The sequence below is a fragment of the Gallinula chloropus genome (assembly GCF_964237585.1).
Source record: "Gallinula chloropus genome assembly, chromosome: 1".
Classification (NCBI taxonomy): Eukaryota; Metazoa; Chordata; class Aves; order Gruiformes; family Rallidae; genus Gallinula; species Gallinula chloropus.
Genome location: NC_140085.1, coordinates 125,242,007 through 125,268,297, shown reverse-complemented (window position 1 = coordinate 125,268,297; position 26,291 = coordinate 125,242,007). Strand labels below are relative to the sequence as shown.

The 26,291-nt window shown below is 38.2% G+C and overlaps 1 protein-coding gene across 4 annotated transcripts in view; it reads right to left on the bottom strand.

The window, feature by feature from the left end:
- DMD (dystrophin) overlaps positions 1 to 26,291 on the bottom strand; it is a gene marked incomplete at its 5' end in the record, with an annotated part of 1,290,802 nt that overhangs the window by 115,219 nt on the left and 1,149,292 nt on the right. For all 4 annotated transcript variants that reach the window (XM_084279200.1, XM_084279202.1, XM_084279199.1 and 1 more), the window contains 2 exons: positions 9,029 to 9,089; positions 22,533 to 22,611. In XM_084279200.1, coding sequence (XP_084135326.1) covers positions 9,029 to 9,089; positions 22,533 to 22,611 — 140 coding nt within the window. The remainder of the gene's footprint in view (positions 1 to 9,028; positions 9,090 to 22,532; positions 22,612 to 26,291) is intronic.

Sequence of the window (26,291 nt, the reverse complement as noted above, 5' to 3'; positions counted from 1 at the left end):
TTGGTGCTTCATTATGCAGTAGAATTGGTTAGATTTTTGTCACATTCTTTACAATGTTAAAGTGTGTACCAGTTTGCTTATAGAACCACCAAGATAGCAGATGGTTGGAATCCTGCTTGGAAACAAAAGTTCTTTTAGTATTTCAGTGTTTTTATTAAATTGAAATTTAATACCTTACTTTTTATTTGTCTTCCTCAAATTTTCCTCTTCCTCAAATGTGTTTATTCCATATATTCATGCCACAACAGCTAAAATACTGCAGCAAACCCAAGAAATTTGTATGACCATATACCCTTTAATTCCCATGTCCTTGAGATGTTTATGGGATATTTCCTGCTGCAAAGGTGTCTCATAATTATGAACAAAGTATTACACCCATGTCTCAACTAGAAATCTTTTGGGCTGTGATTAAAACTTAACATCATGATTCATATCGGCAATAGACTTGAGATATTTGTATAAAATAATCCATTCCCTAGTTAAACCCAATCTAGCTGGACTGGGTTTTTAGCTAGATCTCCCTAGTCAAATTCAATTGTTTTCTAGCTAGATCTTTAAATTTTAACTCCATGCCTGTAGCCTCTCTCTCTAGCAATTTTTCTTAGTAAGCTTCATGCAGGATGTCGTAACCCTCAAGCCCTAAGTTTTATAACATTTTCTACAATAATACAGCTTTTAAGCAAAAAAAATTGAACTAACTGTGAAAAATGAAGCATGGAAAAATGTATCTTTGCCCCTCTATTCCTATATTAGCTCTGCAGTAGTGAACAGAAAAAGTACCTTGCAAAGGAAACCCAGGAGAGAGGTACGTATTGGAATTCAAAAGGTAATCCGGGTTATTTACTAGCTAGATATCTAAAGCCCTTTTGTTTTACTGAAATGCTAAAATAATACAAGGTTTTCTCACAGATGTCTAGATAAAATTCCTGAATGAGACTGAGCTGTCATGATTTTAGATTTTTTTTTCTTCTCTGTTGCAACCTTTCTCTGTTGCATGAAAATTCAAATGTGAATGTAACACACACGCCCCCGCCCCTAATTTACCATACAGTTTCACTAACATCATAACATGTAACTTCACCTCATAAAGTGTGAAGTGCAGAAGAGAAGAATAAAGCTCATACCAACAGCTTCACACATACTTACAGCAACCTGCGTTCTTAGTATTGAGTTTGTGTCCCCCCTCGGGCTCCCAACCTAACACTTACATACAGCAGTTACAGAAACGAATTTTGTCCCTGCTGGGGAAGAGGAGGGAGGACCGAGGCACATGGAGTGAGTAGGCATTAGAGAGCAAAGCTTGACCTCTCCTCAGTAGGCAGTAGGCAGCATTTGGCGTCTGTGCTGGGCTAGTTCTATAAAGAGCAGTACTTGATAATGAGACTCTGTTGTGTTTTACCATAATCTCATTTTCTGAGCTCTTATTGCCATGGAAAAAACATGAATGCTTGTCTCATCAAAACTGCTTGTAAGAAAAGCAATTCATTCAGAGAGGGTTTTTTTTAATGGTTTGTTTTTCTTGAATTATCTGGCCATAGATTTCCTAATATAAAAAATTATCTGAGGAATACTTGAAATTCAAAGCAAATATGTAGCATGCAAGAGGCTGCCAAGCCTATACATCGTATTTTAAATTGTAATTTATCTGACAAAGTTCAACTTTTAAATCAGAAAATGAGAAATAAGCAAAATGAATGCAGATGATTTGATTCCTAACTTATTGGTTAGAATCTTTACTTCAGTTTAAATGCAATCTTACTGACATTTATACAGTTCTCAGATAATTCATTTTATGTTTCCCTTAGAACCTGTGAACACCCAAGCACAGTACATACACAAAATCAGTTCTCAGGATTGAAGGTCTAAAGATAAGGATATCACAGAACTGACATGCAACACAGAAATGACTGCAACTATTATTAGGCAAGGAAAAAAAAGAAAAAAAATATCAGTGGAAGGGATCCAACAAGGAGAAAAATGGGTCAAATAATCCATAGTCATGATTCAGTAAGTAAAGACTAAACAAATCATTCAGGACAAGAAATATGCCGAGACAGGTGGAGAGTGTTCTGCAAAACAGGAACTTACTGCAGTCTGTAGGAGAACTGGCATCTTACAAGGTCAGAGGGAAAACAACTGCATGAGAGATTCAGCAGCTTCAGGGAGTTCATTTTGGGAAAAAAAAACCCCCGAGCCCTCAATCTGGGAGGAAAACTGACCTTGCCCTGATAGACAGGCCACTTGGAGAAACAAAAGCAGCCAAGCCAGTATGTCTGATTATTGCATTCTCAGGCTTCTCTTGATGGTCACGTTGCCTTAGATGCCAATACGAGCGCGTTGCACAGCCTACAGAGTCTGTGCATCCATACTGCATCCAGCGGGTGATGTAACTTGTACCCGTTCCTATCCATTACTTTTTTCACTGGTATTAAAACTTACCTTAATATGCATAAATGTTAATTATAGTCCTGCCTTATATTAGGTGGACAAGACCACAAAGAAGACAGAAAAGGCACAGCAGGTGAATAGACATCAATTTAATGCTGAGCTCCTTATTATTAGTGATGAATTTTTTCCCATGTGGAACAGGAAAAGAGTTGGGCTGCCTATTTGTGGAGCTAGCTGCGTCAGAAAAGACACTGAACCAAGGGCAATGCAGATAATGGGTATGGCAAGCGCTGTTTTGGAGAAGCTGTCAGTCTTCGGAGGAAACAAAGGAATTACAAGACTTCTTGGTATAATAAGAATATGTAAAATATCTGAGATATTGTTCCTCGTTTCCTTCAAGATTTCATAGGACAGTTATCAGAAGCTGTCTTCTCTTTGTCTGTCATCTAAATTAAGTATGTAATTGATCTTTAAAAAATAGAAAAGTCTGACAGGCAAATCTTTCTATTTTCCCCCTTAATATGTCTAATCTTTTCAAGTTCAAAGCATTCCAGTGAAAATCAAACATAATTCCTATTTTCGAATCCTGCTCATTAAGCACATGATGTTTAAAACATGGGCTTGAAGTACATGGCAGTAAATTTTAGCTATCAGGAGCAGCTGTAAAATCTACTTTTTTATGGAAGATCTGGCATGTACTCTATAAAATAGGATCATGTTGTATATATGCCATTCAACTTGGTAAAAATCATATTGGCTGTGTTATTTTTTTTTCTTGATGATGTGTAAAACAGTAAACCTACATTTAACAACTGAAGTAAAATGGAGCAAATGGAAATGAAGTAAAAAAGTAAGATTCAAGCAAAAATCATGTCTAGCTTGTTATAAATACAACAATTTCATCTGCAATAAAAGTATAAAGTATAAAATATATAAGATTATGTAATCATGTTCTATTACTCTATAAAGATATGAACTCCTGTAAAGTATCAAAAATTTACTTTTCACATTGCTGCCTATGAAAATAGTTCATCTATTACTCTCCTAGCTCCAGAGCTGGAAAACAAAGAGTAGCTGGATTTAACAAATTTTAAATGTTGATATGTTCTTTTTAATTAGGAAAACAGAAAAGCCAGATTCCATACAAAAATTCTCTTTACACCGCTCATTACTAAACTGACCAAACAATATTACCCGCATAATGCATTTTAAGATTCAACATGCACAAAAATCACACCTGCACTATTTAACCTCTTTGCATGGCTTAACACTGTACACCCTCTGTGGGGACTTGTAGTGAATTAATTTGACAACAAAGCTTAAGGAATTTACTATCCATTTAAAGATGAGGACCAAATTTTGCAAGTATCGCGTTAAGCACCTGTGGTGGTCTAACACTGGCTGGAGGCCAGAGGCTCACCAAAGCCGCTCTATCACTCCCCTTATCAGCTGGACAGGGGAGAAAACATATATTGAGAGGGTTAGGAGTCGAGATAAGGACAGCGAGAGATCATTCCTCAATTAGCATCATGGGCAAAACAGACTCAACATGGGAAGCTGCTCTCTGTCCTGTGCTATGCATGGTTATGGTGGGAAAGCACATGGTTTCTGTCAGTTACTGCCCCTAATGAGAGGCTACAGCCCTGCCTCCAGACCCTGCACTGCCTAGGATATGATAAAACTGCTGCTGAGTACTTAGAATTCATTTCAAAACAAATTAAGTCTCCTTCAGTTACTTCACATATGAGGGCAGTAACTCCCTGCTGACAGATGGTAACGAAGAGCAGACCCGCGGTATCTTCCCCAAGTGCTCCTGCTCAGTCAGCGGGAACACATCTGTTTATAACCTCCACTTTCATTTTAAAGGTAGTTAAAGGCTCAAGATTTCTCATTTATTTACACTCCAAGTTTAAATTTTTGTGACAAGTTTTGGAACCAAGGCTTCATGACCCTGCAAATGATAAAGAAAAACTCTGCACTTGGACAAGCCTCTAAGAAATACCAGCTATTTAATTTAAGGCTTTATGCTAGACAGCATAATCATTTGCATCATGTAAGGGCAGACCAAAAAAACATTACAGTTTTTCATTCCTTACAGGAGCTTTGACTTTTGGCTTCGATTTCAGAACTGAAAGACAGGAAAAGATCATGATAGCCATGCTATTAAAAAGCCAAAATACCTTTCTGGTACTTGGTAGATAGGTTCACTGTCAGCCATTGACATGGTTTTGATACCTTGCTCACAGACTCCCTCACTACATATACATAATCATACATTATTTATCCATGTCTGTCTCTGTTCCATCTGACAGGTATCTCCTACTTGCTTTTGCATGTCATACTTATCTACGTTCTGCAGAAGAAACAATTAGACCAAGTGATTTTACCAGAACAGCAACTCTTTGCTTTATTTTATCTTAGAATTTAATTCAGAGAGATTCATTTATCCTGTCTCTAAGTTGAACAGAAGTAAGAGTCATGACTTTAATCTGTTTGCTTTTGCAATGAAATCTCAGGGCTCTTAGCTTTTTTTCTGTGTTGAAATTCTGCATGGCTAAACAACAATTAAAAGGGAGATTAAAAATTAAGACAACAAAGAAGTATGTTTATAGAAACTGGCCCGCTAGATCTCCGATGTGAAGAATGGAAAGGCTGCAGAATCTAAAACGAACAAAACTGTATGTCACAAGCTGATACATTTAATGCAAGTCAAATACTCCCATAGGAAACTACAATGTGGAAAAGAGTAAGAAAGTGGAGATGCATCATCCTCAGAGTTAGCTTGCTCTGTAACTAATTTATATGGGTAGGCTCATACAGATCTTCTCAAGGAGTCAAATCTATGCTCTGGAGAATCCAGCTTTGTCCTTAGCAGGACAAAGTTCATTGAACTGCTATAATCTGTGCAAGAAAAAAAGCTTGGCTGGGAAATAACTTGGAAGGCTTCCTTTGTGGGAAGTACTGAGATGAAAGACTACTGTATTTTTGCAGAAGCATTTTAAATCCATCAAAAGAATGGGCACAGCAAGAGGGTAAGAAGACAGATGCTATTAACTGGCAAGTCAGATATACAGAGGAAGAATAATAATGTCAAATATTAGCACAAATACAGAAGTCACAACTATTACACTTCCATGGTGGCAGGAGTATTGTTTGTTTTGAGGGTTTTTTTTAGAGACAAAGTATGTTACAGGCTTCAGTCCACCTCCTCCCTCCTCCTTACGCTGAGGCAACAGCAATCTCCCAGTGCTGTGTAACGAACACGTTTGCTGAGCACAGGGCAAGCCATACACAAGAGGGATGCAGATGTGATTCAGCGTATAGCTGCTTAATGTCCCCTTGTGCCCTGGGAGGATGGATGCTGAAGAGGAATTGGGTTGTGTGGCATGACCAAATGTTTCTTCTGATATTGCAAAATCCAAAGTAGACGTTTGATTTTGATCTCTATCACTGTTTTGGAGCAGCTCTTCTATCAGATTGGAAGATAAGAACATGTGTGTTTATATGTGCACACGTGAGATCCCTTTCAGAGCGGGGTGAGCTCTGTTAAGATGTGATCTGATCTGAATTACGGTGATAAATTCTGCAGCCTCCTCACCTTCGTTATCTGTCTTTTTAAGAATTTGAGACTTTTTTTATCTTTTGATGCGTTTTCAGTAGTCTTTTTTGTGCTGTGCATTTTTTTCATTTGCTTTTCAGATTTCTGATGTACAGTAATTGCCTGTTTTGTCTCCTAAAAACTTAAATTTAGAAATTTTAATGAATACCTAAAACACTGTTAAAGAGTACAGACATGCCTCTGCCTGCTTTTGCCCTCCTATTTTCTAGGTTGCACTCCACTAAGAGTAGGATCAAGGTCTTCAAAAAACAGGACTGATTAAACTGAAAACTATTTTCTTTTTATACTCCTCTCCTTTTTTAATCTAATAAAACCTTTAAATCCTACACTAGACACAAGGAATATATCAAGGGAGAAAAAAAAAAAGATCAGAAAGTGTTGGATAAAATGTGTTTTCGAGCAATTTAACAAGTTTTAATTCAGAGGCAAAATGGAGAGATTTTTCTTAACTCAGTAGCACCTTGTGTGCTGAGCAAGTGCTCAGCACCCAGCAGCATTTTCCACTCGCTGCTTGGGCCGGGCAATATTTCTGATGCCCTGGACAGAAAAATTTGATTTCTTGGTTCCCTGGGGAAGAGAGAGGCGAGGCTGATCTGTAGGCCTAGCTCGTCATCTCCATAAGGAGGGGAGTACATGGAAAGGTGGAAGGGATATCCCCCAGAGCAGCAGCTGGTGCAGGGCTATTAGATTAGGAATTTCCATGAGGCTGAGGGTAGGTCAGGAAACTATGAAACTCCTGGTAATGGAGAGGGTGGGAGTGGAGTGACTGGGAATGGAGTGACTGGGAACAGCTGAAACATGTGGCACATTGCCCATAATTATAATTTTCAGGGCAATGAGACCTACACCAATACAATTAAAAAACCCAAACAAACCCATACTGGCACAAACAATCTCAAGAAGAAATTACTGAAGTGATAGCTTTAGAGGCAACTAGTTGCTACAGATTAATCAGATGTCTAAAAATTACTGTTTGACCAGGAAAATTACAAGGCTTGAAGATAGCCAGCAGTAAGTAAACGTCGCCGCTGAAGATTTAGCACCAGTACTGCTTGATTTACGGACTTATCAAATGCTACGTCATTGAAAATCTGAAAGTGATGAGATAAACCAGTTAAGCATCAAGAGAAAAACAGATAAAATGAAAAGCAATAAAACATGTAGCGAATCTGATTAACAAAGGAGGCTAGCACCAGTATTCTACATTCGTGACAGGAAGAAAATGATGTGAGCATGAAAGGAAGGCCATCTAGAGCCACCCAGTCTTCAAGAAAGATCTTTTGGAGATAACAAGTATCAAAGAATAAAGAAAGAATATGCTAAGTTTAAAAGACAAAAATGGCACAGAAAACGGGCAATTCAGTTGTCTGTAAATATGAAATATGAGTGATTAAAAAGAAAATGGCTGAAGAAGGGAATAAGTGTACCAGCTCAGTAAGACTCATTAAAACGATTTGTTTAGTTTACGTCTCAAGGACAACAAGTTTTTCTATAACAGATGTGGCTGAATTTAAACTTTAATAAACTCTTATTGGTGCAACTCTTTATGGTTATTAAGATATATTCTAAAGTGTACGAAATAAAACAAATGCATTCCTTTGAATCTGTAAATGGCCTTTGAATCTGTAAATGGTCAAGAAAAGAAGGCAAAATGGAAAGTTGACACCTAAACCTACTAAGGAACAAGCGAGAGCACCACCAAACGTTTTAGCACAGTCAACAGTTCCGCATGGCTGCTGAGTGTGAGTAGCACAGAAAGGAGTGGGAAGCACAGCATGAAATGCATCTCCTGCCTACGTTAAAGATTGCCCAGGCATTGCTTCCCATAATGGCAAGTCATGTCATGAGAAAGAGAAAAAGAGGATCTTTTTTTTCCATAGTAATGCCATAAACTGACTTTGACATGCCAGAGCCTCAACTTGCTTCCCAGCATTTTTGTCCCATAGATCACTCCTCTTCCTTGATAGAGCTTTCCATCTTCTTCGGGACTGTTTCATTATTCTTAGCCAAGTGCAAACATTGGAAAAATTACAAACAAGGCAACCAGTGTTTAGCAAGGTATGGCTGTACCTCTGTGTTGCACCACAGATGTAGTTTTCCTCACATGTAAGTCAAACGCTTGCCCTGAAGCTGCTGTAGCAGCTCACATGATTGTGGAAATTGCAGCTGAAGTGCCACTGCCACAGCCATCTGAAGCCAGATGGCTTCAGTAACACTAGTTGAGTTTGCAAAGTGCTTTGGGAATGTAAGGAGGAACCACATGAATACGGGTATTAAAAACACTCATGTTTCAGTTACTTGCACTATAGTCTTTACTGTGGGTATTTTATCACCTGTTTTCTTCAGAAGCTACATATAAAGAGTTCAAGGCACATATTTCAGATAATAAAAAACTAAAGAGGGATGGTAAAAGGCAGAAAAACTTCTTAGTTGTTCTGTTTATGGCACTAAACTAGAAGCAGGCATTTCTAAGTTGATTTTAAAAATTTTTCCTCTCATTTTTTATGCATACACATCACTTAGAGCAAACTAACTTAATTTGGGAAATAAACTCCAAAGGAATAGTCCATAGGGACTAATTGTCCCTTGTTGTTCCTCAGCAACAAACTTTACCAAGTGCTTTCCCTAAAGAAATCTGTTGCATAAAGTATGTGCACTGTGAGGTTAAACCCCCATATATCACATTCAGAACTGCAACTTGGAATGGATTTTTGTTTGCAAAACCTGCCATACCTTCAGTGGCCAGTGGTGCAAATTGAGATATAATCCAGATACCCGGAAGCTTTGCTTCATTTTTTGTTGATTTACAGTAGCATAAAACCAAGGCAAGTTACAAATCGGTCCATCCTACTGCGTTTTTATAAAACGAGCAGACTTCTGTGACATTTATCAAATGCTGCATTACCATTTGTCCTTCCCATTTCGATACTATAGGAGCAGCTCACAGTAAACTAAAAAATATCAACTATCATTGTAAATTACAAACGTAAATAGCCAGAGTGAATTACTATTCATACTCACTTGATATAATACGGCACTTTGTTTGGTGAGATTGCCCTCTCCCAGGGGCCTTGGACAGAAGCTGTTAACAACAAACAAACAAACAAATGAATAAATAGCTGCACACACACACGTTCATACATACAGACTTACCTAGGAGAGAAACACGGAGGTCAAGTTCAAAGCAAACAGGAAAGACAACGTTAATCTCTGGAATTACAATTTTGCACTTGGCCATGCTGATAGAAGTCTGTTTGCTCTGCTGCCCATGAATTGAGGGAGGATTAACCTGCTGTTCTGAAACTTCTGTCCTAATCTGAGAGAAATTGAACTCATTCAGCTGCAAAGATAAATACACCCTCCCCTCCCACTTGACTATTAAGTTTACAGGACAGATACGAAGCAGAGTGAGCAACCTATCTTTCTGGTGTGTTCTTTTACAGGGTTCCTCCTGCTAATGTGTTTGACTGGGCTTTTGTCAATTTCTTCCCTTGTGTGGTCAGCACTTCCCATCCTTCCATGAACAGGAGTACGCACATTTTTTCAGTTTATGTTCAGTGAAGGGACACTGAGATACCATCTAAGTATTTTGTTTATTCTCTTGTTGACTTGTTCTAAATGGAAATTTTATTTTCAAGTCTCCACATTACTAATTGTGTTGCATAAACTTCCAATAATGGCAAATAACAGAGAAATGACAGCATGGTCACAAGAAATAGAGAGGAAATGGCATTACTCCTGGCTATCACAGTGTTACATGTCAAAATCAACATGTTTTTAAAACTTAATGTTTTTTAACAAAGTATTATGTAGAATATGTCCTTGTAGATTAAACAATTTTAAGAATAATATAATAATAATTGTAATAATTTTTATGATAGGTTTTCATAGTCAGAGATGCCTTATAGTCTAGGCCACAGTCAGAAAGCTAATGTTTTTTATTACCAGTATATTATCTTGTAGGACCAAGACTTTTCTTTTTTTTAAAGATAGTGATTTCTTAACAAGAAAAGTTATCTAGTTCGAAAAAAAAAAGCCTGCTTGCTTCACCCAGTGTAACCCTTCTTTTTAGTGACCCCTGCTGTTCGTGCATGAAAAAAATCATTCCTGAGACTCAACCAGTAATTAGCTGTTTGATCATTTGATTCCGAGTATTTTCTTTCCCTCTCTCATTCAAAATAGATACTTTAAAAACGCCACTCCCAAGCAGCAGGTGCTGTAACAAACCCAAGAAATCACTGTCCATGCAATGAAATACACTGCTCCTCTCTCAACCATAGGCTGGAGTCCAGAATAACAAACAATTTTCTCCAACAAGAGTTGGAGAAAAGAGCTGAAATGTGCTTATTGAAAAGAGGGATGAATCTAATGGGACCTACTGTCTGGATTATTGTGGGTGTCAACAACGTATTATGCAGCCATGGTTCTAATAGAGACTTACTGTCTAGGCTTTTGAAGATACCAGTAAATGGTTTGCAGCAATGCTATTGTGACATCTGTGTAAGCTTTCTAGAGGGACTATCTCTGAGCAGAAGAAAACTCAAGGCTACAAGGGGCCCCAAGACCAGTCCTGCGGCTCTAGTAAATGGGAAGAGGAAGATAAGGGCTCGAGTTCATGGCAAAAACACAGTGATGAAGATGACTGGATGAAGTAAAAGGCCATCAGAGTCCTTGAAGACCACATGAAGACTGTAGTATGCATACGGGAAAGGGTGCTAACCTATGATAATGAATTGTCAGAAAAGGAATGAATATGATAATGAATTCTTGGAAAGGTCATGAATATGTGTTTATAATACGCATACAAGCTGTGCAACTAACTTGGTCAGAGCGCACATTAGGAGGAGTGATCCCCTGTGCTGCCCAGCGCTGCCATAAAGAATGCCTGCTTAATAGTCACCAAGGCTATGGAGTTGTGACCTCAGCTTTTCATGGTGTCATTATAATATGGCTGTACAGGCAAGTCTTGCTATTTTGGTAGAGTCGCATGCACATGAATTGTGAAGAAGGGCTGGAAGGAGGTTAGGGACCCCACAGAGGGGAAACGAATCACACAGCAGCAGTGAAAGAAGCTGGAAACATTCCAGATGGTCTGAAAATATCAACATCAGTGACCCGGACAAGGGGAAAGAGTGTATACTCAGTGATGACACAAAACTGTTGCACCAGAAGGCTGTGCTGGCATTCAGCGAGACCTGGACAGGCTGGAGGATCAGGCAGAGAGGAACGAAATGAAATTCAACAAGGCCAAGTTCAGGGTCCTGCACCTAGGGAGTAATAACCCCAGTATAGGTTGACCTGTTGGGAAGCAGCACTGTAGAGAGAGACCTGGGAGTTGAGCATGAACAAGGAGTATGTCCTTGTGGCCAAGAAGGCCAATGGTATCCGGGGGTGCATGAAGAAGACTATCACCTGCACAGTGAGGGGGGCTCTGTGTCCAGTTCTGGGCTTCCCAGTTCAAGAAAGACGGGGAACTACTGACCAAAGTCCATTGGAGGGCTGCAAGGATGGTGAGGAGACTGGAGCATCTCTCGTACGAGAAAAGGTTGAGAGAGCTGAGGCTGTTTTGCCTGGAGAAGAGCAGACTGAGAGGGGGTCTGATCAATACTTACTGATACCTGAAGTGTGGCTGTTAAGAGGATGGGGCCAGACTCTTCTCAGTGGTGCCCAAGGACAGGACAAGGGGCAGTGGGCACTAACTGGAAAACAGCCAGTTCCTTCTGAATACAAGAAAACGTTCTTCCCTCTGAGGGTGACAGAGCACTGGGACGGGCTGCCCAGAGGGGCTGTGGAATCTCCTTCTCTGGAGATACTCAAAACCCGCCTGAATGTGATCCTGTGAAGCCTGCTCTAGGGGATCCTGCTTCAGCAAGGGATGGGACTAGATAGTCTCCAGATCATCTCCCTTCCAACCCCCATTATTCTGTGAAAAGGAGAAGGAAAAGCAACTGGGAACAAGCTTGAGGAGTGAGGCAATAGGTTTCAGATTAGACAATGCCAAGAAGCTAGGGAAAGGAAGAAATATGTTTGGGTGAAATAGGAATGTGGTAATCCTGTTTTACTTTCCCTGGTGGCCAAGAAGTTACAAAAAGCCTACCACAGCACCTCTCTCAGTCCTGCTGTTTTTCAACCTTCAGATAACCATCCGTAGCTAAGCTGAGTGTATTGCTTTACTATTACTTAAATAGCTTTGCATTCTTACAAAAAGGAAGGTGAAATTAAATTTCAAACCCATGAACCATGAGAACCAGTAACGCTGGAAGTGTCAAAGAAACGCAGAGTCTGATTACAGCGTTAGACTGTACTGCCACTGGAGCCTGTAGCACGACCCACATGTGCAAGAGCACAGAACTCTGTGCATTTTCAAATATAAATACTCAAATACACATATAATTTATAGGTGATCAATAGGTGAGCTGCTCCTTGCAGTAGTGCAAGCTGCAGCTGTAGGATGCACGCAGCTCCTCACTTCCCCTGCACAACTATAGCTCAAATGATGTAAGGATACAATCTGTTACATAATTTGCAGGAAGGCAAAAAATGTCAAAAATAGAATAGCGTGCTATGTTTTGAAGTTAACTACCTTAAAATAAGGGAACATGTCCTACTTTTAAGCTTATTTTTAGGCTAATACAAAAAACTCTTATGCTTAAATATACCTTTTACTGGTGTGAACTTAAACAGCTGTAAATGTAATTTTGGTGACTGATCTGTTATTCTCCATTGTCTAGAAAGGGGTAGGAAACTGAGGCCAAGGGGTTAGGCATAGATTACAATTTCATTGTACACTATCACTTCCTCATTTCTTTGTATGCTTTTATTCAGTAATACTAACCTGTGTGTTAATATGTGGCCCATCAAATAGCTTTAAATATGATGTTTTCTTACCCATAGAAATTGGTATTATCTGAGGACTAATTTGACTAGGATTATACTAATTTATAATTTTTGAAAATAAAATGCCCTCTCCCAATCAATCATTAATATTCCCAATAGGAATACCACCAAGCTGCAGTTCTTCCACTTTAAGATTTGGATTTAATTCAATACCTAAGGGACAGAATAGATTGCTGCATAGTTTTTGGGAGGTATTTTTCTTCTGTTGCTTCTGAATTAATCTGGATAAGAGCTTTGCAGTCATAATATTACCGCAGAATCTTACACATGATAGTGTTCTTGATACATTAGAAGAGGAAGAAATACTTTGCTTTCATGAGAACGAAGTGCTTTAAGAATAACAAACAATTCTGTGATGTTCTGCATAATTGGATTTAGTGTTCCTTCAAGAGATTGCTGTGTAGCTGTCTATAATACACTTTTGGTTTCCTGGATGATTCTAGCCTTGCATAAATTTGAGTTGACAAAATGTGTGGTACTTCTTACAGCTATGCTAAGAGAATAATAATTTCATTTCTGGCAGAAACCCAGAAGCTGAGAACAGCTGTTTCTTATCTCTGGTTGCCAGTACAGGTTTACTATCCATTACAACGCTCGTGCAGGTAATAGCCAGATGTATTTAATTCCTGGTTAAGACCATTTTAGCAGTCCATCTAAAACTCTTGCTAGCGAAGACTTTTTTATATGATGCTGTAGTATCCCTGTGTGCTGCAGCACTCACGAAGCAGACAGTTTCCTGCTTGCTAAGTGCAATTCAGAAGTGTTTTATTGTTCTAGCTTGCACAGTGTAAGAACCCATTACCATACACCCAGCTACTTGCAACGTTGTTGACTGAAAATAAGTACTACAACAAAATGTGAAGCATTTTAAAATAGAATTTAAAATTCCCTTTACTTTATTTGCACTGGCATATATCTTAATAGTCACCTAGTTTGGGAATTTTATTTCCTATTCAACCTGAGCAAACAAGGTTCTTGTCGGTAAGCCTACATCATATTTGTTTGCAGAATGTATAATGAAAGAGTAGCGTGCTGGCACTATGAACTTCAGCAGTTTTAATCTATGCAGGGATCTGAATGAAATATTAAATAGGTTGATAGTGTAATTTTATCTGTGTTTATATTAGAAAAAATAATCTGATATTGTAGTGTGGAAAACAGCCCAGGCTAACTCGGCTCACCTATGCTGGCTGCTTGGGGAGGTTAACTCTGGCCTGGCTAGAACCAGGACAATATTTCACTTTAGTTCTACAAACATAATGAAAGATACATATATGTTTACTAATAGTACACCATTTCTCCTTTGGCTATTCAAAGACTAAATTTATTATGTCCACATTTAAAAGTTACCCTCAGTGGCCCTGATTTACACAGCCAGCATGCACTTCTAGTCACTACATACCAGCATGAGCATATATTTTCAGTTCTAAATTCAGTGAAAATCTTTTGACTCTTATTTGTCACTAAAGGTTAAAGTATTGGGAAAGTTTTAGGACAGAAACCGCAAAGTAGGACCATCTCATGCCCATCCTCTGCTACATATATCTTCTCAATGATTTTTTTTCTTAGAAATTTATAGTATTTATTATATATGCATTTCAGCACCACAGTAGTCAGAGCTGAGTTCATTTATATGCTTGCAATTAAGACGTGCACTACCTATTTGGCAGTCAGATTAGTTGTAACTCAGCAAGGGGTTTGATTATGTTCACATTTTAATAATACTAATAATTCACTGATTCAACCTAGGGCCTTTACCTGCATGACTTATGTCGTTCTGCCAAGCATTATCATCATTGCTATCTTTATGCAAACACAGAGCTGGGAATTTGTTTTATTTACTCACATAAAGTTTGTTTTCATACCAATTATTTTCGCCACAACAAGGTATGGAGCTGGTGACTTCAAATAAAGGCGGGCAGGGAGGACAAACTGATGAGACAATCTCTGCATCTGGAAAGACTGATTCCTCAAGAATCAGAAGTTCACACCTGCATAAGGTACCTTATCCTTTCAAAGAAGATGCATCAAGTACTATTCCATTTCTTTTCAAATGAGACAATTATAAATGAGAAACTATTGCTCTCCACAGATGATAAAGAACTTCTGCTTCTCTTCCGGAGCGAATATGCTAAAGAAGTGTTTCCCCTCCATTATCAGTTCATGAAATAAACTGGCAGGATGCTGTCTCCAATACGTATGCCTGCGTGGCAGTGGCACAATACAAGCGTTTGCATAATCTAGGAGTTCTTTAGGATCCTTTAAAAGAATGTCACTATACATCTGTAAAATACGAATTCCTCCACCCCCTGATTTATAGAGAATTGATTTCTAAATTATGTGCATTTATTATTCTCCTAGATGAGACTGAAGAACAATCAGATTGTGTTGTGTAGCACTGAGGTCTAACCTTGTACTGTGTACTCCAGAAACTTTTGCATGAGCATGTCAGCTACATAATTTAGAAGTTACAAGGCAGAAACATTAATCAAAACCTGTCTTACAAAAGGACCACACAGCATGGGGCCTATTCTGCTCCAAGCCCTAGCTCACGGTGCTGCAAACATGGATGGATTAGCAGGCATTTTGGAGACAGCTCCTTCTCAGCTTGGATTCTGCAGACATTGACTGAGTATAGTAGTTTCGGAAAACACTTCTACCCAATTTGAAGAAGTGATGAAAAAGTTTGGCACGTGATCACGGGCAATTATGACAATGATCATTTTACAAGTGTTATAAAAGAGGTCTTTCCATCCTGAATTTCTTTATGACCAATTTAAGATTTCCCACCAGCAACCTAGGGTCAACATTACATGATACAACCTAAATAATGCTCATCATTAATCATGAACTGCATTTTCCTAAGTTTCCAAATGCCACTTGTAAAGCAAAATATAAAAACTGCCTAATGTTCATTTTTCTTAAATGTCACACTACTGTAAAATACAAGCATTTACTTGTTTAATAAAGAAATACTGCATGAAATACAGCAAAGTGATATAGTCAGTATTGGTCCATATATCCCAAGTATTTTATATTGCTGGCTTCTGTTACAACCTTATGCCCTTAAAAATAACTAAAATTGGCTCATCAAATGAGGTCATAAAATTACCTAATCTCTTTGGTGGTGATTTTTATGCAAATAGAATTAGATAAGTAGTAATTTTTTTTAAATATTCATGTCTCACATAGCAAAACAGAACAGAAAAATTCTAATATATGTATATGAAATGTACCTATTTTACCACACGCCTGGAGTTTGAGGACAAAAGAATGTCCTAAACTGAACACAATGTACACCTCATAATAACATGGGCACATGGTTAAACACAACAGAATTAAACTTGGCAGTGCAGAAAATGGAATATTTTTCTTTAGGCTTCCCAGATAAAACATTATTCCAAAATGAATATAAAATTTTTGGGGCAAGATTCTGTACTAACAAATACTAATTCATAGAATCATAGAAATTGTTAGGTTGGAAGGGACCTTTAATGGTCATCTAGTCCAATCCCCCCCAGTAATCAGGGACAGCTTCAATAGATCAGGTTGCTCAGTGGCCCATCAAGTCAGACCCTGAATATCTCTAGGGATGAGGCCTCCACTACCTCTCTGGTCCACCTGTGCCAGTGATCTACCACCCTCATATTAAAGATTTTTTTCCTAATGCCCAACCTAAATCTACCCTTTTGGAGTTTAAAACCATTACCCCTTGTCATATTGCTACATGTCCTTGTGAACTGTTCTCCAGCTTTCTCACAGGCATCGTTCAGGTATTGGAAGGCTGCTATAAGGTCCAGCTGGAGCCTTCTCTTCTCCAGGCTGAACAAATCAAAATCTCTCAACCTATCTTCCTAGACAGCTGCTCCAGCCCTTTGATCATTTCTGTGGTGCCCCTCTGGACGCACCCCAACAGATCCATGTCCTCCTTGTGTTGAGGGCTCCAAAGCTGGAATTAAAATTCCAGATGAGGTCTCACCTGAGCACACTAGAGGGGCAGAATCACCTCTCTTGATCTGCTGGCCACACTTCTTTTGATGCAGCCCAGGATGTGGTTGGCCTTCTGGGCTGCAGATGCACTTGGTGGCTCATGTCCAGTTTTTCAATCACGAGTACTCCCAAGTCCTTTTCCTCATGGCTGCTTTCAAGCACATCATCTCCTAACATGTATGGATAGTGGGGATTGTCCTGACCCAGGTGCAGGGCCTGGTCCCACTTCTCCAGCCTGTCCAGATCCCTCTGGATGGCATTCTGTCCCTGTGACACATTAACCTCACCACTCAGCTTGGTGTCATCAGCAAACTTGCTGAGGGTACACTCAATCCCACTGTCAATATCATTAATAAAGATATTGAATAGCACTGGTCCCAGATATTCAACAAAAGTGTACTGGACAATACACCGTTTTAGCTTTGTACTCAAGAGTAAAAATAGTATTTGATTACTTGCAAATTATTTATCATTGCAGACTGTAGCATTGTCTACCAATTAAGGATGAAATACAGAAATTAATTAAACTGGTATATGATATATAAAATAGATATTCAAAATATTCTAAACAAGGAAGAAATGGACTTGGGACATTTCCCCCTAACTTTATGCCTGATTTACCCATCACACAAGTCTTCAGATCAAATTGTTGCCCAGTGCTGCTACAAATTCACCACAATAATAACAGCAAGATCTGTCAACCTTTTTGTTGGTACTTAATAGTTTTTTTTTCCTTCTTCAGAAGCACATGCAGTCATTTAACATTTATACAAAAGCCTGTCTAGCAGACAGGCTCCTCTAGTTACCATATTTAAATGCAACAATAAAATTCCTTTGCTTCCAGAGAGTTCTCAGAGTTAAGCTGATTCTCTTGTGACCACTTATCCTGTATCTTTATATTACTACCTGGTAATATTTTCTATTCAAAACATTAAATTAAGTATTAAATCATATATCTAAAAGACGTGGATGGATGGATACAGTCTTCAATGTCTGCATGTCAAAAATGATATCTGGAAGACAATATAAGATAATGTATGCAGTGAGAAATAAGAGAGAAAGATATAGCTGTTAGCACTGCAAAATAATCCATAAGGAGATGGGTAAAGTGTCTTACGAGTCCTAGAGCTCTGTCATTTTTAGAGTCAGATGTCTTAATTAACAGAGCTTGCCCTTTTAAAGATGTCTGTCCCTTCAAGAAAGAGCCTCAGTAATCTTTGCTTTGCATAATAATCTAAGCACTGATCCAGAAGGTGAGAGATCTGAGTACTTGACTTGTCTCACAGCTTGAAGGAATTCAGATCCACGTCTCCAGTTTCTCAGGAGAGTGGCCTAAATAACTGAAGGAAATCAAAGGCGCAGAAAGAAGAACACCGCTCCCACCCTCCACCTCCCCACCCCTCAAAATAAAATCGGACCTGAAATTAACTTTAGCAGCTCTGAGCTTACCCTGGGAAGGAGACTCCTAGGTTACATAGCCCACTCCTGAGATCAGATTTTTTATTTTTAAGCAACAGTTGTCTAACATGAAATGCAGGAGATGGACTCTGACCACTAACTTGCTATATGAACTGTTGGCTTCAGCATTTTGCAGCCTTTCTGTTTCTGTATGAAAGCTGCTATGGCTGCCGTGTTCCATGTGGAAGTCAGTACTGTTCCCGCATGGAAGTCCAAAACTTAAAGGCATAGTTAAGTATCTGCAGTTGAAATAGAGTTCTTTACTCATATTTTCATAGGCAAATTTAAAAGCTTGGTATCAAAGTATGTGGGTAGCAGAAGCTTGCAGCATGAGAAATGCAAATCACAAAACGTTAGCTAGGTGCAAAGCAACATTTTACACCTGCAAACCTAAATGTTCTTTCTGTTCTTTAGATTTCCAGGTTCTTTGCCTTGCCAAAAAGATTGTGTTCTCTGAGCTTGGGAGTCTCAGGCAGTGCCTGGGATCTCCCAGTTTTGCTCCTAGGTAATTGCCAGTTCTATCAGAGCACTATTTCATGCAGTCACTTCACTGACGTGCTAGACATACTAACAGATGGCTCATACTGGAGCTGGACAGTAAATGACAAGGTTTGCTTATGCCTTTAAAAGATGTAATACCTTCTATTTTTCAGCAATCACAAGTAATGCACATGAATGAGCTATCACATTAAAAATGGGATTGATAGGAAGATTGTTAGCAGAGCAAACGATATTAAAAGCAATCTGACATCAATTCTACCTCTCATATATTGCAGCTCAAAAAAAAGTAATAACTGTTGTGACAAATATTGGTAGGTCTTCCAACAAGAGACAATGAATCCCAATCTTAGTAAGAGGCAGCATCACAGAATAAAATAAAGGAGAAGTCAGAAAAGTAAAATGATTCTAGAGGAGTCAGTGAAAACTCTGGAGCTGGCATTATGTTTGAAATTTGCAGGTACTCCTTTTCACACACCAGTTACCATATATAGTTTCCAAATTAAGCACCATCATCCATAAAAGGATCACAGATATTTTAAATTACTTTTCTGAATATTTACCACTTCCTCTTTAACAGAAAGGAGATTTTTTTTTGCCTCCCCTCCTCCCCCACCCCGATTTAGATCATTCTAATTAAATAGCAAAACCTTCAAAACCAACAAACTCACTCCACGGATTGACAATACATCCTGCACGCGCAGTACATTTATCAGCTGTATCTTAACAACATTCACTTGCTGTGACTGCTGGGAGCCTCTGTCCTTGGCAAGGAATAAGCTGAGGAGGAGCTGGGACTCTGTGGAAACTGGCAGAGTGAAATGAGCTTGGGGAAGCATGAAGGACTCATCAGAAGAGCAAGGGCTGAGGTGAAAACCCAGCAAAACAAATGTAGAAGGCCTGGAGAGAGGGAAGTTCATGTGCAGGCAGAAAAGTGAGGGCCAGCCCAAAGCCCTGGTATAGACACACAGACACATGCTAGCTCCTTTGTCATGACTTTTTAACTCGCAACCAGGAGATGTCTGAATTGTCTTCTGCCACGGTATAGATAAACACTGGCACGTGGTCATTTAGAAGAAGAGTGGAAAGAGAAGTTTGCACTGCATGAAGGGACAATGGAGAAAAACTGGCCATAATTTAAAAATGCTACAAAGGAGACTTTTTCCTTTTTCACTCCTTATCTCTCAAGCTCACACCTTCCTTCCCACCTCTCTCAGAAATAGCTATAAGAATAACTTTTATAACAGGCTACAAATGCTTAGAAACAGGGACTACCACTTGATTCCTTGCCTGCACAGGGCACGACAAATATGAAGTCCCTCGGCCATTCCCCCATTGCTTTCATGCTGGGTTTTCAACAGCCCTGTGCAGCTCCAGTTCCAACCGAAAAGGAACAGACAGATGATGCTGTAATTTCTCTATATAAAATAATGACCAACATAAAAATATTAACACCGATTAGAAGCTCAAATTTATTTCTTACAGATGGGAAAGAAATGTAATTCAGTCACTGATTTGATTTGAACTTGAATTCAGTAATTGAATTTTGAAAAACTCCTTAAAGGCAGTCCAACTTTAAAAGGACAATTTTTCATATAAGTATATAAACACAGTAGGAAGATGAAGATGATCACTTGCAACTTAAGGCAAGCAGTCATGTACTTGTAGATCAAATGGAAGTGAATTTAATGCCTTGCACTGAAAGCTGTTAAAGTTACCTTCCTTTGACCTGGCTAATTCTGTTTGGTAACCTTTGTGCTTGACTTGTACATGCCCTAGAGAAGACTACTGCTAGATGGCAAAGACTCTGGCACTCTCTCCTGCAGCACTACCGCTCCAACAGATGTGTTTCCATCAGCATAAGGAAATCTTCCTCAGGTGTAGTATTTGTACATGATACTGAGGAACTTGATGCTTTTTGAATTTGATGCTTATGAAAGATGGGTCTGACAGATGGACTGACACTTTTTGATGAACAAATATTTGGCGAAGGATTCTGTAGATATTTTCAGTGCTTTAAATACCTAACTTTGGCATACATGTGTAAGAATAAGTGTGTGCACATGTGTTTGCACATACAACTGAGAGAACAAACAAATAGACATAGTCAAATCACTGAGGAGAAAAAAGGACATTTCCAAAGTCAACACATTTTTCACCTGAATGTTTTTTCTAAAGGGTCCAGAATTATTTCCACTCTTTGCTGGCTCTGGTTAGTACACAGAAGAATAATGTATAGCCTCAGTGTCTTGCTAATGTTGGGTGGACTAGAAGAGGTGACTCTCGACACTGAGCAACTTTTAGTTTGTCAGGAAGAAGGCAGAATGGGTCTAGGATGTAATTGTCACAGAATTTGCATGGCTGCGGTCAGCAAACACACAGAGAACAATAAGGTGGCCTTCAAGGTGATAAAGAGTCCAGGTCACTCTAGTCTCTTCCAGATTGTGATACAGGCTTGCTTAATTTACCTTCCACATTTGAGTACGCTGTGTGTCATATGAAAAACAGGCATCTGCTTACATATTGCATTCATGTCATAGACCTATAACTCTCACACATTCAATCTTGACAGGTCTGATTTGCAGTTACACACAGTGAGCTGACAAATTACTCCCAGTCATTAAGAGTTAATTGAAAGAATTTTTGAAAAACAGTGCTTATGTCCTCACAGGATCATAATTTGATAAAATAGGATGCAGGGTTGAAATATTGTGAGCCTGCACTGTGCTTATATGGCATAACAAATATGAATTTGCAGTTTACCTCACTGAGAATTTTTAGTTCCCCCATTGAGATTTTTGGTGGTAAAATAGTTACCCAATTAAAATTGCAGCGCAGTATCAGCTGAAGAAGAGTTTGTCCTCTACCCCACTGTGAATGTAGCTGTGCAATAATAGTAACATCTATTTGTGATGTCTGGATAGTTTGTCCCTCTGCATGTAGGAGACCATTATCCTGTGACTGTTCTGCTGATATAATCTCTTAAATAAAGTTTTACTGTTTACTTTACTTAATTGAAGTACAATAGAAAAGACACGGCCTTTAAGAAGCTTCATTTTAGTCACTGCCTGGGAGCTTTGAAGGTGTTTCAAGTTGTCTTCTGGTGTACTTCAAAACAACCTTGATAAAAGAGCATGTGTGGAGGTGGAGTGGGAATATTACTAGCAATTATATTTTGTGCAGAGTAGTAAAAAGTTTATTTAACTACCTTCCTTCTGCCAACTTTCCCACTCTGGTTTTGATCCTCTCATTGCTCTGCCAAGTGATCAAATCTTGCAAAATATTTTTCTTGTTGCAGGTCTTTTTTGCCCCTTTTTGGAGCTGAATATTTCTTTGAACAGATAAACCAATTTTATTTTTTTTAAAATCCTTTCTGGGTTACAATCATCAGAAACTCTTACAATTTTTAATATAAAAATATAGTCCTGAAATGGAACCTTCAAGCAATGAAGATCAGCCTTGCATTGACAGATATATGGACAAACAGACTTGAAAGAGGCAGATATCTTCCTTTTACCCTGGACTATATGAACTTATACTTCTGCTCCCTCTATTCACAAATATGAAACCCATGACAACACAGTCTAAAATAGAAACTCATAGCAATGATAACTGGCACATGGCTACAAAAATATCAATTAACTGTATACAAACAGAGTAAGAAAAATGGGCAGTTACTCACTGGTAAGAAAGTGCTGGGAAGTAGGGCCAAAATCTCTGTGAGCTTCATGCAGTTGTCTGATGCGCTCATCAATGGCGACCTGTTAAGAAAGCAGAAAAAAATTGCTCTTCTAAACCAGTAGCAATTATAGCCAGGTACTTTTTTCATTAGAAAACACTGTTTAAAATTGAACAGGGTCCTGCATCAATCACTAACCCCTAAGGCACAACTGAAATTTGATGAGTCTTATCCAAAAGAAAGGAGGTTAAAAAATGTTTGGGTTTTGTTGGTTCCTCCCTGCCCCCAACCCCCCCTAATTTTAACTGATGGTAGAACAAGTTGAAAATTAAAAGGCTGATAAGGGTATAACAAAAATTGGCCTGACTTTATGTACCTGAAGAGAATGCGACTGTTGCTTGCCAATACTGATATCAGAAACATTCCTCTATGTTTATACTTTTAGAGAACTACTTCAAAAGTACTTTTTGAGAGTATGCTTTTATAAATCAGTATGTGAAAAGTTATCTCTCTCAATGTGGGCACGATAACCATATTTCAGCCCAGTGTTGGAATAAGGGCAACTGGAGAGCATCTGGTACAAACATGTCTCTCTTCTTTTCATCAGGTAATTCCCAGCCCCCTTGGCCCTTTCCTTTAAAGAACATGCTGATCCTAATCTTGCATTTGGTTAGTGTACTGCATGAAAACACAGATGCTAGTTGTAAGATTGGTCTTAACTCCACCCAGAGCTGGGTAAAGGACAATTTAAACCTAGGATGACTTGCATGGGTAGGTGTTCCATTAAGCAATGCTTCATACAAATTACTGGATTTGGGCTTGAGTTCACCTCTAATTCATAGCACAGATAAAAGCTAAGGAAGTCTGCAAGTATATAGAAAGCAATGACAGGGCTATTTCTGCTCATCAATATCGTTAGCTTAAGTGCAGAAGCAGAATTAATGTATTATTTTTAATTGATGAATGGCCTTTCAATAATAACTAGAAAGATAACCTTAAACACACATAAAACAAACACATGCAAATAATAATAAAAAAATTGAAAACATAAATGTAATTATATATAATATTTGGAATCCTCTTAAAATGAACATCAGAACATGCCTATTTTGTCATTAGGACACCATTGGTTAGTAAAGAAGCAAGTACTTTATATTAGTACTTTCTTTTCAATAAATCAACCAGGATGGAAAAAAGGTGGCACGCAGAATCTCTAAACAGTGAGATCTCTACAAATACGCATGGAAACCCTTTGGTATGTGTGACCACTGTCAGCTCTCAGTCCATACAACTTCAAGTGTGCTGAAACCGAGGATTTGAATCAATTCAAAAGATGAACGAAATTATGAAACTAAATTCTGCAGCCATATGCACATCCAGCAAAATAAAATGCCTTACACGCTTCAGGGTAAAATTTCAAACTCAATAGCTTTTGATATGAGCCAGAAAATACTCTGTCTAGAAGTAGATTCTGTCAATACAGAGATAAATAAAATAATAGGGAAATCTTGAGTATTCTCCAGGAAATAGCATCTGAGAACAGAAAAAGTTATTCCACTTGGCTGCCAGAAAATACCATCTATCTGCATGCTCCCTTTTAGCTGCCAAAAGATCACTTGATTCTAGAGCAAGGAAGATTATTGCTGTTAATCTATATGAGTTTTACCAAGACTAAGATACAAACGCAAAAATAACAGAATTTGAACCCACAATAACTGGGATTATTGTGAACGATAAAAAACTCACCTGAGCAATGATTGCTTAAAGTTACAGAAGACTGTGTATCTGGCCCTATAAAATTTGAGTTGGATTTGATTTTGTGGCCTACACCATAACAACCTGGATAAGGAGAATCATATCCACCCTGGTCTTCCTAAAAGATTTATAGCTCTTGAAAAACCCTTCAAAAACTCACTGACATATATATTTGCTAATTTTCAAAAACAAGCCATAGGTAATTCCAAAATTTTAAATTGTCAAATGAAATAGGTCCCACCAATGTAAGTATAAACAGTATCCTGTGTATTTTTGTATGCTGGTGCAGATTTCCTTAGAACAAAATGATGATGTGAAAAATTGTAGCTTTGCGTGAAGAAAACAACATTTTCAATCACTTTTGTTGCTATGGACTGGATTTGGTTATCTTGCAGGTAAAATTCTTGACAGTATTTCTGCACAAGTAATGTTACTTTAATTAAAAAATAAAAAGTAAAAAAAATTAAGTAAGTAGATTTCTTAAAAGTCAGCTATTGGTTTGTCTCCATAAGGATATAAGTATCCGGTTTTAAATGACCAAAAGTCTTTTATATCTGATTTTGACTTTAAAGCAAACATCAGGATTTTCTGTAACTGGGATACTTAAACTGTTGTTTTTCTTCACTGAGGAGGCATGCTTGAAGAGACATGCATTTCCATTATTTATTTTAATCCACTGTTTTACATAACATTTATCTTCTTTCAAACATAACAAATGAAAGAGCCACAGTACTGCAGTAAACATTATACTTGAAGCCGAAGATGCAATATTAAAAAACCCATTCTGATTGTGAGTGTTAGTGACATGGAAAAGAAACAGCTTCTGCTAAACAAATGGAGGAATTAAACAAAAAAAAGTTATTTAAAGTTGCTCTCCTTTAAAGACTTGCAAAGTGTTTGATGAAACAAGTTCTGTTTCCCATAATTTGAATACAGCCATGCAAACAGAATATATAATTAGATTTAGGTAAACAAATTACGATGATAACAAAAGCAAAGCTATGTTATGTAGTTGTTTGGAATAGTTTGTGAGTACTTAACCTAATGTAGGGCCTCAACCTTCAAAACATTTGTTATAACGCCTCCCCTGAAATCAGAATGAGGATTTGATGGGTGTCTTCAGTCTACTACTAAATTTTTAAAAAATTTTGCTAGGCTTTAGCAAATATTTTTATTATCTCTAAAGCATTCTTTGTTGCTTTTGCCTCAACTGCAAAACAGGCCTAGATCAAGAAGGAATCACAGAAAAGACCTTGGAAGATCATCAAGTCCAACCATTCCCATCCTAAGCTAAACCATATCCCTTAGCATCTCATCTACCCTTTTTTTGAACACATCCAGGGAAAGTGACTCAAACACATCCCTGGGCAGCCTGTTCCAGGCCCAGACAACTCTTTCAGTGAAAATTTTTTTTCTAAAAAAAAAAAGGAAAATAAGGAAAAATAAGGAAAACAAGGTGGTTTGATTCTCACTATTTTCCACATTCTCAAAAAGTACCTAACACCAACTATCAAGGTGTTCTTCAGTTTCTGAGCTATTCAGAAAGATATGATGGAGGAAGGATGCACACTCCATAATGTTGTTGAAACTGCACCTGCAAATAGCAAGTAACTTCAGCAAAGAGCTATAAAAATGGTGTCTCTCTCTCAAACAATAGATTTTGTATTCTTGGATGTAGGATTTCCATTCTGGAACAACATAATACTCATCCTAGATATAGCACAGTGTCTTAATCCTAGACTTCCCCCTATCTTTGATGTCCAACCAAACAGTTCAGTAGGGGAAATTTACCTCCCAGACAGATGATCCTTGATTACTAAGATGAAATGTAGTCTGAAAAAATAAGTGGCTCCAGTGCTGTGTGGGTGAAGGTAACTGATTGAATGTCTATTTGTGCTCAGCACACTTAGAGAATTCACATTCAGTGAACTTTGCAAGGAATTTATTCAAAATACTCTTATTTGTGAATCTTAAATGACCGTAGACAAATGGCCAGCAAAGCTAGTG